Source organism: Varanus komodoensis, unplaced genomic scaffold, assembly GCF_004798865.1.
Source record: "Varanus komodoensis strain SLA01 unplaced genomic scaffold, ASM479886v1 scaffold10, whole genome shotgun sequence".
In the NCBI taxonomy this organism is placed as follows: Eukaryota; Metazoa; Chordata; class Lepidosauria; order Squamata; family Varanidae; genus Varanus; species Varanus komodoensis.
Genome location: NW_025335269.1, coordinates 26,739,213 through 26,752,596, shown reverse-complemented (window position 1 = coordinate 26,752,596; position 13,384 = coordinate 26,739,213). Strand labels below are relative to the sequence as shown.

General features: G+C 39.6%; 1 protein-coding gene across 1 annotated transcript in view; it reads right to left on the bottom strand.

Annotated features, from left to right (window-relative positions):
* CSMD1 (CUB and Sushi multiple domains 1) overlaps positions 1 to 13,384 on the bottom strand; it is a 909,441-nt gene that overhangs the window by 337,537 nt on the left and 558,520 nt on the right. The window contains exon 10 of the mRNA XM_044419148.1: positions 2,015 to 2,139. Within this exon, the coding sequence (XP_044275083.1) occupies positions 2,015 to 2,139 (125 nt within the window). The remainder of the gene's footprint in view (positions 1 to 2,014; positions 2,140 to 13,384) is intronic.

Here is a 13,384-nt window from a genome sequence, read left to right as displayed (position 1 = left end):
TTCATCTAGCCCTGCCTTTCTCATGATGTGCTCTGCATATATGTTAAATAGACAGGGGAACAGTATACAGCCTTGCCGAACTCCTTTCTCAATTTTGAACCAATCAGTGGTTCCGTGTCCAGTTCTCACTGTTGCTTCTTGACCTGCATATAGGTTTCTCAAGAGACAAATAAGATGGTTTGGTACTCCCATCTCTTTAAGAACTTGCCACAATTTGTTGTGATCCACACAATCAAAAGCTTTAGCATAGTCAATAAAGCAGAACTCCGTAGCTTTCTCCATGTTTTTCTGGAACTCCCTAGCTTTCTCCATGATCCAGTGTACGTTGGCAATTTGATCTCTAGTTCCTTTCCCTCTTTGAAATCCTGCCTGTACTTCTGATAGTTCTCGGTCCACATACTGCTGGAGCCTAGCTTGTAGGATTTTGAGCATAACTTTGCTAGCATGTGAAACGAGTGCAATGGTGCGGTAGTTTGAACTTTCTTTGGCATTGCCCTTCTTTGGGATCGGAATGTAAACTGACCTTTTCCAATCCTGTGGACAGTTTTTTTTTTTTTTTTTTCAAATTTGGCATACTGAGTGTAGCACTTTTACTGTATCATCTTTTAAGATTCTGAATAGCTCAACTGGAATACTGTCACCTCCACTAGCTTTGTTGTTGCTCAGACTTTCTAAGGCCCATTTGACTTCACATTCCAGAATGTCTGGCTTGAGGTCAGTGACCATCCCATCATGGTTATCAGGGACGTTATGTTCTTTCTTGTATAGTTCTTCTGTGTAATCTTGCCATCTCTTCTTAATCTCTTCTGCCTCTGTCAAGTCCCTGCCATTTTGGTCCTTTATCATGCCTCTCTTTGCATGAAACATTCCCTTCATATCTCCAATTTTCTTGAAGAGATCTCTGGTCCTCCCTATTCTATTGTTTTCTTCTACTTCTTTGCACTGTTCATTTAAGAAGGCATTCTTATCTCTTCTAGCTATTCTCTGGAATTCTGCATTCAATTTGGTGTATCTTTCTCTTTCACCCTTGCCTTTCACTTCCCTTCTTTCCTCAGCTATTTGTAAAGCTTCCTCAGACAGCCATTTTGCTTTCTTGCATTTCTTTTTCTTTGGGATGGTTTTGGTTGCTACCTCTTGTACAATGTTGTGAGCCTCTGTCCATAGTTCTTCAGATTTAAGGAATTAGATGTGATAGACAGGGTGCCTGGTCTATCAGATCTAATTCCTTAAATCTATTTGTCACCTCTACTGTATATTCATCAGGGATATGATTTAGGTCATACCCGAGTGGCCTAGTACTTTTCCCTACTTTCTTCCATTTAAGTCTAAATTTTGCAACACGAAGCTCATGTTCTGAGCTACAGTCAGTTCCTGGTCTAGTTTTTACTGACTGTATAGAGCTTCTCCATCTTTGGCTGCAGAGCACAAAGTCAATCTGATTTCCGTGTTGACCGTCTGGTGATGTCCATGTGTAGAGTTGTCCCTTGGGTTGTTGGAAAAGAGTGTTTGCTATGACCATCAGATTCTCTTGACAAAATTCTACCAGCCTGTGCCCTGCTTCATTTTGTACTCCAAGGCCAAACTTGCCTGTTATTCTGGTTATCTTTTGGCTCCCTGCTTTAGCATCCCAATCCCCCATGATGATAAGGACATCATTTTTGGGTGTTAATTCTAGAAGGTGTTATAGGCCTTCACAGAAAAAAAAAATTAGACATGATCAAATAGGCAACCTTTGAAAGATAAAATAAATGCAGGCATTTTCTGCGCAGTGTGTAGAATAAACAGCCAACAGAGCACCAATATGCTATCTCATTGGATTGTACATTTCAATAACACATATGCCTGTATAGGTTATATATATCAAGCATGTGAACCCAATAGTATGTGAGCAAGCGTGCTCAGAATTACACTCATAATACTCAAAGTGCTACAACACTCTTTGTTCATGAATAACTGTTTGCCCTTTCCTTTTTCTTCATAAACCTTAAGAAGTCTTCCTCTGAAATATACTTACCACGGCATATTGGTCGGTGATCACTCCAAGCAGCTAGGGTATCTGTTACCTTTTGGCAAGTGATGCTTTTTGTACCCTGGAGCACATAATTATCATCACAGCTGAACTGAACACTAGCACCAACCCTAGGGAAAGGAAAAAAAAATATAAACAGGTTTCAATTTCATATTATATAATTTTGCTATTATGTAGCAAAACTAAAGGTCAACTAGGTACCAACAATTGTGTCTATAATTGAATGGTATGCATATAATCAGTTTTTCTGTTCACATAATTCCCTTTTCTTGGGGGAGGGGGATAAATGCCTAGTCTGTTAGAAGTATCAGCCATAACAACAGAATGAAAGGAAAATGAACTGATTGTAGACTACATTTCCCTTGACTTGTTCTTAAAGGAACTTGTGAACCCAAAATAGACGCATGGCCAGCTTCAGGAGACTGAAATGTGACTCCTGAACTTCTCTTATTGTACAACAATCTAAATAAATACACCTTATACTCCAGAAGTGGCTGCTTTTCACTTGCAGATAGGGTTTTTCAAAGAAATCACTTTTCAAGAGCTTAGGCTTTCTATTTGTATTTATTTGTGAGTCCTGATGGCTTGTAAGTTGGGATATTAACTAGCAACACATCATCATAAGCTGTTATGATCAAAGAATCAATAAAATTGAAAGGAAGAGAGTTACAATGTAGGGGGTTTTTTTAATGGGAGGGATTGTGCTGCAGCAGTGTGATCCTGTGCATGTGTTACTGTGTTCAATGCCATTTACTCCTAGCTAACAACATAAGCACGTAAGAAAAGCCATGACAGATCAGACCAAAGGTCCATCTAATCCAGCACTTAGTATGCATGGTGGCAAACCAGCTGCTCACAGGATCCCTCAAGCAGGATGCGTATAAGCGATCCACCAGCCCAAACGCCTTAGCAACTGCTGTATGCAGACATGCTACCTCTGGTGAAAGAGGGAGCAAGTGCTACATGTAAAGAGGAGTATGACCTACAAGCGCACCTCTGCTTCAGAGGTACTTTTGGCTCCACATCAGGTCAGTATTCTGAAATTCTTCTAGAGTCTTGGTACTCCATGTTGTACACCCCATATCACGGAATTGTTTTTTGCCTAGACTATCATTGTATCACTATAGTAACTGGTCTCCTTATTTGTACGAGCTGCAAAAGCACATGGAATTGGGGAAGTGACAATTAGCTGAAAATTTTGTTTACAAAAGCAAATATGACATATATCCAGTAGCAAAAAAGTGCCCTAAATATAGCAGCAATTTTCTTAACACTTATTGTGGATCAGTGGAAAGAGCTGTATGAAATATTGTTCTCATTTAAGTGTATTTGATAAAATAGGAAAGAAAGCACAATAGTCTGGCACCATGTACAACGGCAAGTAGGTCAGCATCATTTTGAGAAATAAATGTAGATGAGCAATAGCCCTAGCTGCACCAGACTTTCTTTAAAAGGCAAGGAAACACCATCAAATGCCAATTTGTGCTGGAAGAAGTGGAAGCAGGAAAAAGCATCCCACTTCAGCCTAGAGCAATGAACTAATTCATCACTCTTTATAGCCGTATTTTGGAAGATATTGGCTGATCAAAGCACTAAACACTTTGGGATGTGGATACTGGATTTTTTTTCTTACAAAGTGTTACTTATGAAAGAAAAACGAACTACTAACACTATTATATTCCATTTTCATTACAATTTTGAGATAATCAGAGTTTCATTCTCTGAGCACTAACATGCGGAAAAGAAGAGGGGCAATTTGACCTGGTAACAGCTTCCCCTGCAACCACACTTGCTCCTCCGAATCTGGGGCAGGAGGAGGACCATCTGGAGCAGCACAGGATGAGGTAAAGAGGATGCAAGCAGAAGGAAGAATTGATAAAAAGCAGCTCCCTGCTGACTCCGTGCGTGGGAGCCTCCTCTGGATCACTGCACCCTCCAGGAAGTGAAGGCATCCCCCTCTCTGTCGAAAGGCTATTCTGGTTGCAAACCTGGCTTTGCTAACAAAACCATAATCAAGTAATGCCAACGGCTTGATACTCATTGCTGCAACTCAGAGTGACACCAGTTCTCTTTTCTTCTTTCTTTTTCTCCAATATACAGCCAGAACAATGTCCCCCAACATGTTTCCTTGAAAGCTATTCAAGCTAATTGCAAAAAATGAAGCGAGCTTTTAAATGTTATGCAGCCTGAGTGTGACTTCTTTTGAGAGCTTCTATGGCCAAAAAAAGGAAGCCATGACTCCAGAAAAATATTGGTGCCCAGAGGGTTCACATATTCTTTGACTTGCAAAAGGTTTTCTTCAGAACTTGGAATGCAATGCTGCTTGCCCATTTGTTTTTGTTAACTAACAGCACAAGTAGCCAGTAAAGCAACTTCTTATTTGTGACATCAAGACTGAAATTTGCTCCTGTGTTGTTGACATCTTTCTAGTTTTACTTTTGTTTACATTTCACAGATGGGTGAGGTGCGGAGAAGGCAGCAATTGCCAATCTCAGTTTATGCTGAATTCTTCTGAATTCATTGTAGATTTTTAAAGTCCAGGTTGGGGCTCCCACTTTGTTGGAAAAAATATGGGGTACAACTATTTTAATTGAGTTGTGTAGCCCATTTACCTGCAATTTGGCATGAACGTATAATTAAAACTAAAAGGACAGGCAAGCCTAAAAAAATGATGATGCACCAAAGGCTGTTGTTACTCCTTGTTCCTTTAAATAACAGGACCCTGTTCCTTTAAATATCAGAAAGTGCAAGCAATAGGGGGTAATATAGTTAAGAGTGAAAATATAATAGAAATAAAGCTCATAAATTCTTACAGTTTTGTAAGAACTTACAATTAGAGCTGAAGATCAAATAGGATTTTTCTCTCTTTAAAATTCATTGTTTCAAAGGCTTATGTTCTTTTGCACCCTTAAGTAGAATAATTTACAAAGCAGTAGGTGATCCCTAATACTTCCCCAAAGAGCTCCATGTTGATTACTATGAATTATAGTCTAGAAGACTAATAAAGAATTAGAGCACCAGGTGTTCATTTGAGGCATCAGTCATCAGCACATTTAAGCAGCAGAATGGCAGCTTACAAAATGACAATCCCCGTAGTGTTCCCCGCGGGATGAAAAAAAAAAGCCCTACAATAAAGACTCATCAATGACCTTTCACACAATGAACCAAGTGTGAAATGTAGAGCCATGATTTCTGCACCTTTTTATAGACAACTGGCAATTAGAAAGGCTGTTTTCTATCACACTCTGAAAGTTAACTGTTCAGAAAAAGAGATGTATAAAGTTTACTCTTTTGTGTGTTTTGGGCTTGAAGGTAAATGGTGTTGTTGAATGTTCTTAACAGCTCTGTTTTTATTATACATTGCGATTTTAACTTAATTCAAACTTTGGTTTGAACAATGCAGGTTGCATTCATTGTGTTCTCTCACCTCCCCTGTAGCAGCAAAGACTAGAGAATGTTTTTGCTTCTAATGACTGAATGCGGATAGATATGGAGTGTCCATATTAGAGCTTTGTGCCTTTGGGAACTACACATTCAGGATGTGAATAGTTCACTCAATCCTCCAAGGTCAGTAATGGCAGGCTTGGAGAATTCAAAGAATTGTATAAGTATTAAAAAAAAAAAAAAAACACTTCAGAGGAAGAAATGTGGGTAGGGACATAAGGACCCTGTAAAATCTTTTTCTAATATCACGGATGTCAGGTAACTTTCCTTCTGTTGTTCATTTCTTCCGTAGAAAGCATGAAAATATTCATTTTGTGGGGCAGGGTTACATATGTTGGGGTAATTAGCACATTTTTGGTAATGTGGAATTGTGAGGTTTCACATCTGTGCAAATGTGTATGAATCCATCTGAAATACAATTCCATCAGTGTGAAGGTTTATGCAGATTAGTTGTAGAAAACTATGGAAAATCAACCAAAAATGTATTCTGGTCATAAATGAACTGAAACAAACATCCCCTACAGACCAAGAAGGGAGGTGCTATACCTCACATGAATGTCATGTGGAATTCACTTCCTAAGCAGGCTTATACAATTTAAGAAATATTTAACGAGAGGTGGTTGAAGCCCCATCGGTGAGGGTATTCAAGGATAGGCTGGACATGCACATGGTGGAGCAGACTGCAGCCTGAGGTCAGACTAGATGGTCCAGGAGGCCCCTTCTGACTCACTCTGTTTCTATCTTGCTTTTGTTAATGTTGATAGTGACATGTTAGCCTTGTCCAATGGGATTCCCTCCAGATATACTGAATGGCAACTCTCAGACACGCAGTCTGATGTAACTTGAAACAATGTGGTTGGAAGATACTGCCTTAGGGCATAGTCCTGTGCAGATGAACAGAAGCTTCATCCAAGGCTCACACTTAGCCAATGCAGAACAGAAAGAACAGCAGGGGTAATCTGACAATGACATTTCAGACAACTCAGAGAAAAAGCAGGAAAGAATACCTTGCATGCTGGCTACTCCAGTGTCCTTCCCTCTTCAGCCCTAAATTGCCCTCTTTAACTCTCCCTGATGCCATTTTGGAAAGCAACCAACCCCGTTCCTTGCTAGCTATAGGGAGGAGCCTTGGAACCCTGACTCCAGCACTGCTCTGACCTCAGAGCTAGGAATCCAAACTATGCTATGGCCTATCAGACAACTTAAGGGGGACATTTTCTCTCTCTCAAATTCTTTCTTTTCTCAGGATTCCTTCCAACGCTTCTGAAATTCCTTCAAAATGTCAGTATACTCCTACCAAAAATTAACAGAAATGAAGTTCTCCTCCATCTGCACCAGCCCATTCAAGATGTACTGCTATTCTCAGCATGGAGAGGACTGCAATGTACCTGCCTGCCATATATCTCTCCGGGAGGAGGAGCCAGTCAGAACAAGGGTCGCCTCCCTAACTCTTCAGTAACGTAACTGAATGCACAGGCTTTTAATAACTGAGCACTAGAAGACCTAGGCCTGCTTAGATACATTTGTTAGTGCATGTGATTTTTCCCACATTTGATATTTTTTATCCCAACTGAAGATGGAGAACTTTGATAAATTCTATCCAAATCAGAGTGAAATGAAAATCTCAGCTGTGCATATTTAACATAATGGAAGACATAAAGGGGGAGTTGATGATAAATAAGGTAAACATGCATTTAATTCAGTTAGGCTTAATATGAAGGATGAAGAGAGAAAGCTTTCACAGAAAAAGAGATGGTGAAGATGGAGACATATCCATGGGAAATAGTGATAAGATATCACACTAGATTTCTATCAGTATGCTTAAAATACAAAATATAAGCAAATGCATGTAAGGGCTAAGCAGCAGTTTCACTCTCATTGCAGGCTGAAATTTATATTCTATTCTTTGAGCCCCTAGAGAGACCATCTCCAAGGTACAGTGACAAGACAGGGCCAAAGCAACCAAGCCCAACAAAAACTTATGCACCAGAAAACTCTTTTTAATTTTTAAAAGGTAACATGCTAAAATCATGAGACAGACCAAAAAAGGGCAATGACATGTCTAAAATGAAATAATTATATTTTAAACTATGAGATCTTTTCTAAGAAGTAATCAGTATTGAATCAGCAATGGTTAGACTGCCATTATCAGCACAAGCTTTTCCCTTTTCCATCAATTTCATTCACTACATATCTTTCTACAGACTTGGAGCACTGTTGAATAATGTGCCTGCTCATGTACTCCAATTCAGCCTAATAGCCACTGTCGTTATTTCCTGACAAGTGCAACAGCTTTTTCTGGAATCTTTTCTTCAGCTAGGTAAAACAAATCATAGCCTTTGTCTTGTATGCTAGATAATTTTTATTTACCCCCCCCCCACAAAAAAAATGTAAAACAAAACAGTTTGAAATAGGAAAACCTAGAACCTGTTGTGCTTGCAAAACAAATCACTGCAGCATTTCTTTAATGTATGAAATTCTTTCTTAATACAGACCATGAAATACTGCCATGCACATAATTTTTCAGGCAACTGAAAAGACAGTCATTGACCTTTCATAAAATCTTAGAATCAAGAACCATGAAGATAAATGGAATCCAAACATAGTACAGATTCAGATAGCAGGATTTAATGGGATTCATATCAATAAAGGTGTATTGGGGAAACAGAAAACTCTTCCTTGTGTGTACATCTATTTCTTCTTCAGTGAGATACATCATTGTGCATTTGTTTCCAAAACTGTACATGCAGTTATCAAAATAATTTCCCTTAAATATGTGTGTGGCAGAGGTCTCAGAAGACAGGCAAGGGTCAATGAAGGAATTTATTGAATTGTTGGTTTGTTTGTTTGTTTGGGTATTTTTACCCCGCCCACTATATTGCGGGTCTCTGGACGGCTTACAAGTCAAAATCCAATAAATACATATATATCCAAATAATACAAAATGATCCATGATTGAGCATAAAACATAGTTAAAATATTAAACATTAAAATTATGGATTAATAAAAAGGTCTTGACCTGGTGCCGAAAAGCATGTAACATCACCAGGCAGACCTCTCTGGGAAGTGCATTCCATAGCCAATTAGTTGGCTTGGGAAACATTCCACATTTCAGGAACTGATTTGTGTTCCTAGGGTTCTCACAAAAGATGGGTCCAAGGACATCTGGTTAGAGCTATCCCAGATAGTAATTCTGAGAATTGCTGGCAGCTGGAGAAGTAGAGGAGAATGGGGCCCTCTTGGACTGCCTGGCTGGTGTCATTCCACTACCAGGGAAAAGTGACTAAAAAACCCTCTCTTTGGAAGGGGCCTTTTTCTCAGACCAACTCATGGGAACTTTGTGGCAAGGAAACCTGTGTTGGGCAACTCTAGGGTTAGCTTTATTGTTTTGTCCCAGTGGTGCATCCAGGAGTCCAGGTGCTTTTGATCAGAACATCAGACAGTCTCCATGCTTTGTATTATTGTTGCTATCCAACTGTTGTACTGTGCAAGCAGTACAAGGGGGTGCTTGCACAACAAAAATCATGGGCTAGGCCACTGGGCAATGATCCTATTGGATGCAGTTGTACGAGACTTAATCCCAGGTCCCCCATATTTCTTAGGAATGGAAATGTCTGCCAAGCTCTGCTCCTGTGTGGCACTGAAGCAGGGAGAGGGATGTTGGCGTGCACACAAGCCCAACTCCCAGCAGACAATTGCATGTGGAGTACAATGGTCCACAGAGAGCTTTGGAAGTGCATTCAGCTAAACACATTTGCAAAGCTCTTGTGATAGGCAGTCCAGCTGTGTCAGGATTCTCCATCATGAGAGTTTTGTAGGCACATTTGGCAGAAGACACTTACAGGTACCTGTGCAGAGCCATGTGTCCACCATGCAAAGATCTTTGATGCAGATAGGGGCATGGGACCTTTTGAGATGGGGAGTGCCCAGCCCCTATTTCAGTTCTATCCATGCTTCCTTTAAAAAAAATCAAGTGCTTTCAATCCTGAATATGAAACAATATGCACATTTTTAAAAAAAAAATAACTAAAACTAAGCACAGTGAAATTCTTACCCATTCCTAGTGTCTGAACTTGCTGGGTTATATAGCCAAATGTAAGGAAACAACATTATGCATTTTAGTAAGGTACATGCATAGTTTTAAGTCAACAAACTCTTTCCTACATTAATGCTGTCATACTGAATGATCTGTTTTTGCTACACTGACTGGAGAAAAAATAGCACCTGGTCTAATTTATTTAAGTATATTTGACAAAAAATGCGTGATGGTATATACATTTCCTTTCTTCCCTCTCACCAGTGGAACAATTTCTAACAGTTATTTGACATTTATTCATCTGGATTCTTAAGGTTTTATATAAAAAGTGGCATGAAATGGAAATATTTGCTTCAAGGAACAAAACCATATTGATCATTTAAACATTTTAGCTAATAACAGGAGCAGTCAACAGAAGCAGTCACCAACTCCATTCCACTGCTGTTGCCATCATGTGATATAAACACAGCCTAATGTATCAAGACAGCCATTCTTCTCCTCTAATATAAGATTATGACACACTGGCAATGCTTTAAAACTTGGATGCAAGAATAAATACAGTTTCTTTAATGCATAATGAGAGCTAAGAGATGCTTCTGCGCCAGCGTGGTTGCATATACTGCAAGGCTGTATAAAAAGAGTGGGTCTTCAAAATGGCTCCATCTTGGGCAGGCTTACTAGGAAGTAAAATAATGTGTGGTTGGACTAGGACTCAGGAGATCTGGGTGCTAAAGCCCACTTAGTTCACTGGGTAACTTTGGGCCACTTACAGGCTCTTAGCTAAACCTATCTCACAAGCTTCTTGTAAGGATAAGATCAAGAGTGATATGAGGATAAGCTGCCTTGGGTTTCTTGAATGGGAAAAAGATGGGATATAAATAATGATAAATAATCCCAAATGTGGTTAATCTAAGTTGCTGACCAGTAATTATGTACAGGACTGGACTTAATGGCTATTTCTCACAAAACAGCAGGCTACTATAATTTCAATTACCTAATATTCTTTTAAAAGTATGATAGCCCACTATGGAGACAATAACACACAGACTTACAGTAACTTGTTTCCCCATTCCAAGCTGGCACCACTGACAATTCCTGTCAACCATGACCAAGAGAGCACTTGTGTTGACAAAGTCTTGACAATTGCATACTTCCAATATTTATGAATATTATTTATTTATTGCACTTCTATGTTGCCCCATAGCCCAAAGTCTCCCTGGGTGGCTCACAGGCAGAACCAAACCATCATCATAAAATCGTAAGACCATAAAATAGAGGTAAAATCATAAAATCCAATAGCCAGCATAAAATCCAAATAACATTATATTCACAACACAAGGACATAAAAGCAAAAAAGCTGCAATAATAGCATAATAAAATAAGCAACTGTTAAAAACAAATATTATACAAGAACATCTTAACCTGGCAGCAGAATACAAGTAATGAGGGTGCCAAATACACCTGTGTGGGAAGGGCATTCCCACAAGTGAGGTGCAATAGCAGAAAAGGCCCTTCTTCCAGCCATTTTCCCTTTTACCTCATTAGCGGGGGGCTCACAAAGAACAGGATCTAATTTACAATCCTGAACCCAATTTCTTGGAAGTAAGCCCTAGTGACCTAAAAGACACTTACTTATGACCAAGCATAGACAGAATTAAGCTATTACATACTTGTTAATTTCCTCATGACAATAAATGGATCTTGAAAAGTATGATCTTTGGGGGATAAGTGCATGGTACATAAGGAATTACTTGAAGAGGTTTTTTTTTTTTTTTTTAAATTGGTAATAGTTGAATGCATTCGTTTTAATTCTTTCCTCCAAAGCCAAACACTTAACCAATACAAAGACAGCAGATCAATATAAACTAGGATAAAAGATTACACAACACAAAAAAGACCAATAACAATAATTTACAAAGAAGAACATTAACGGCAATGAATGCCTGACTCATTCTTTATCAAACAGTTGATTTTAAAAACAATCAGAAAAGTTTTATGTAGAGAAATATTGAAAGAGATGTCGCCAGCCTAATTAAACAAAGAACATTAGTGATCTATAAAAACAAACATTTTGATTGTTTTGAAATATGTGACTCTAGGTTATCTTCCTGAATTATGAAATGAAAACAAACATGCATAAATGTTTCTAGCTCACATGTAACTAAACACACTACCTTCTGAGGGGTAATTTTTCCTTTAAAAATATGTCCCAAACTTTAGCTAACAGTGAGTCCTTTAAAAGGACCATTCATCTTTTTTGATATAGTGCACAGTAATTCCAAGTCAGAGGTAAACATGCAGTAAACTCTTGCATAGTAAAGAAGACTGGATGAAGGCAACTGCATAATCACAACACAGTATTATTGTTGTTATTATTATTAATTTTATTTCTATACCTCCCCAAAGCAGAAGCTGTCTGGAGAGTTTACAACACTGTATAAAACAAATAATAAAATACATGAAACCAACTATGTTAAAATGAATTAATTTAAAATATCTTTAAGATACAGCAAAACTATATCAAAATACCCAGCAAAGAAGAAGAATCACTTGGATAATCAAGAAGGTCTTTAAAGCCCTCCACAGAAAGGGCTGTCTTGACCTGGTGCTGCAAAGGTGGCAAATTTGGCTCCAGGCATGCTTCAAATTAAAGCTGAAGATACCCTTAACTTTTATGTCCCTGAGGAGCAGGGATGGGCAACCATTTCCAGGCCAAGGGCTAAATCACTTTGAGGCAACACAGTTGGGGGCTGTTGTGCCCACACAGACACAACGCACATGCCACACACTTGTATGATGCAGATCATGCCAAAAATGTCTCCCGTGCACAAGTGAGCTTTTTAGAAAGCTTTCAGTGGTGCTTAAATGCAGTGTGGAGGGCGTTATGGGGGTCCCTGTGATAGGGAAGACAGGGTTAGCCCTTCCCCCCTGAGCACACCCCATAGAAATGCCTCCTCTCTACACTGCCGTTAGTGTTTAATGAGAAAGGGAAAATCCTAGAGAGAGCTGGGCCCTAAAAGAATAGCCAGATGTTCCCTGTCCTTGATTATAGCCTATAGACCTACAAACAATGGAAGCCAAAGGCTGGAGGGGGGTGAATTTTCTGAGAGGACGGACAGGGCAAACTTTCCTGCAAGTCAGGTTCCTGAAAAGAACACTGTATTTCTTAACCAATGCATTCTCACTGAAGCAACCCCTACTGATTTTGGAAGCGTTCACTTCCAAGAAAGAATACTTAGGACTGCAGCCTTATTAATTTAGTTTGGTTTATGATTCAGTTACATTCAGTCCATGAGAAGTACCTTGCCTCAACATAACCACAGGGATCTGGTCGTAGGCAAGGCAGAAGTTGTGAGATGGGGAGAGTGTACTGGCCTCAACCTCCCCTTGGGCATAGCTCGTGGAGAAACACATTGCTTGTGTTCCCTGTGAGGCAAAGTTGCAGATATGCCCCCTGCCTACAAGAAGGCAAGTCTGGATCAGGGATCTCTTCTGAGGACTAAGGGTCTCTTCAAAGGGCAGGCAATCTGGCTGTGTTGGTGGCATCCTAAGTGACCGAATGATGCAGCCACATTTGATGCAGAGAAGCAGGAGAACTGTTCATCCTCAGCAGAACTCACTTTGAGGGAACTCATCCTGGCTCACAGAGAGAAACAGAGAGCCTGCATCTCTATGGGGCAAGTCCTCAGAGCTCATAGGAGCCTGTCTTTATGGAATGTGTGTTCCATAGTACACAAGCAATTCTTTGGGAATTATGAAGCTGTTTTACACAGTTAGCTTATTGAAGCCCACTTGACTTGCACCACCCCTTTTCCAGGTCTTGGGCAGTGGTCTTTCCCATTCTCTGCTCTCTCATCCATCCAGGAAAGAAACCA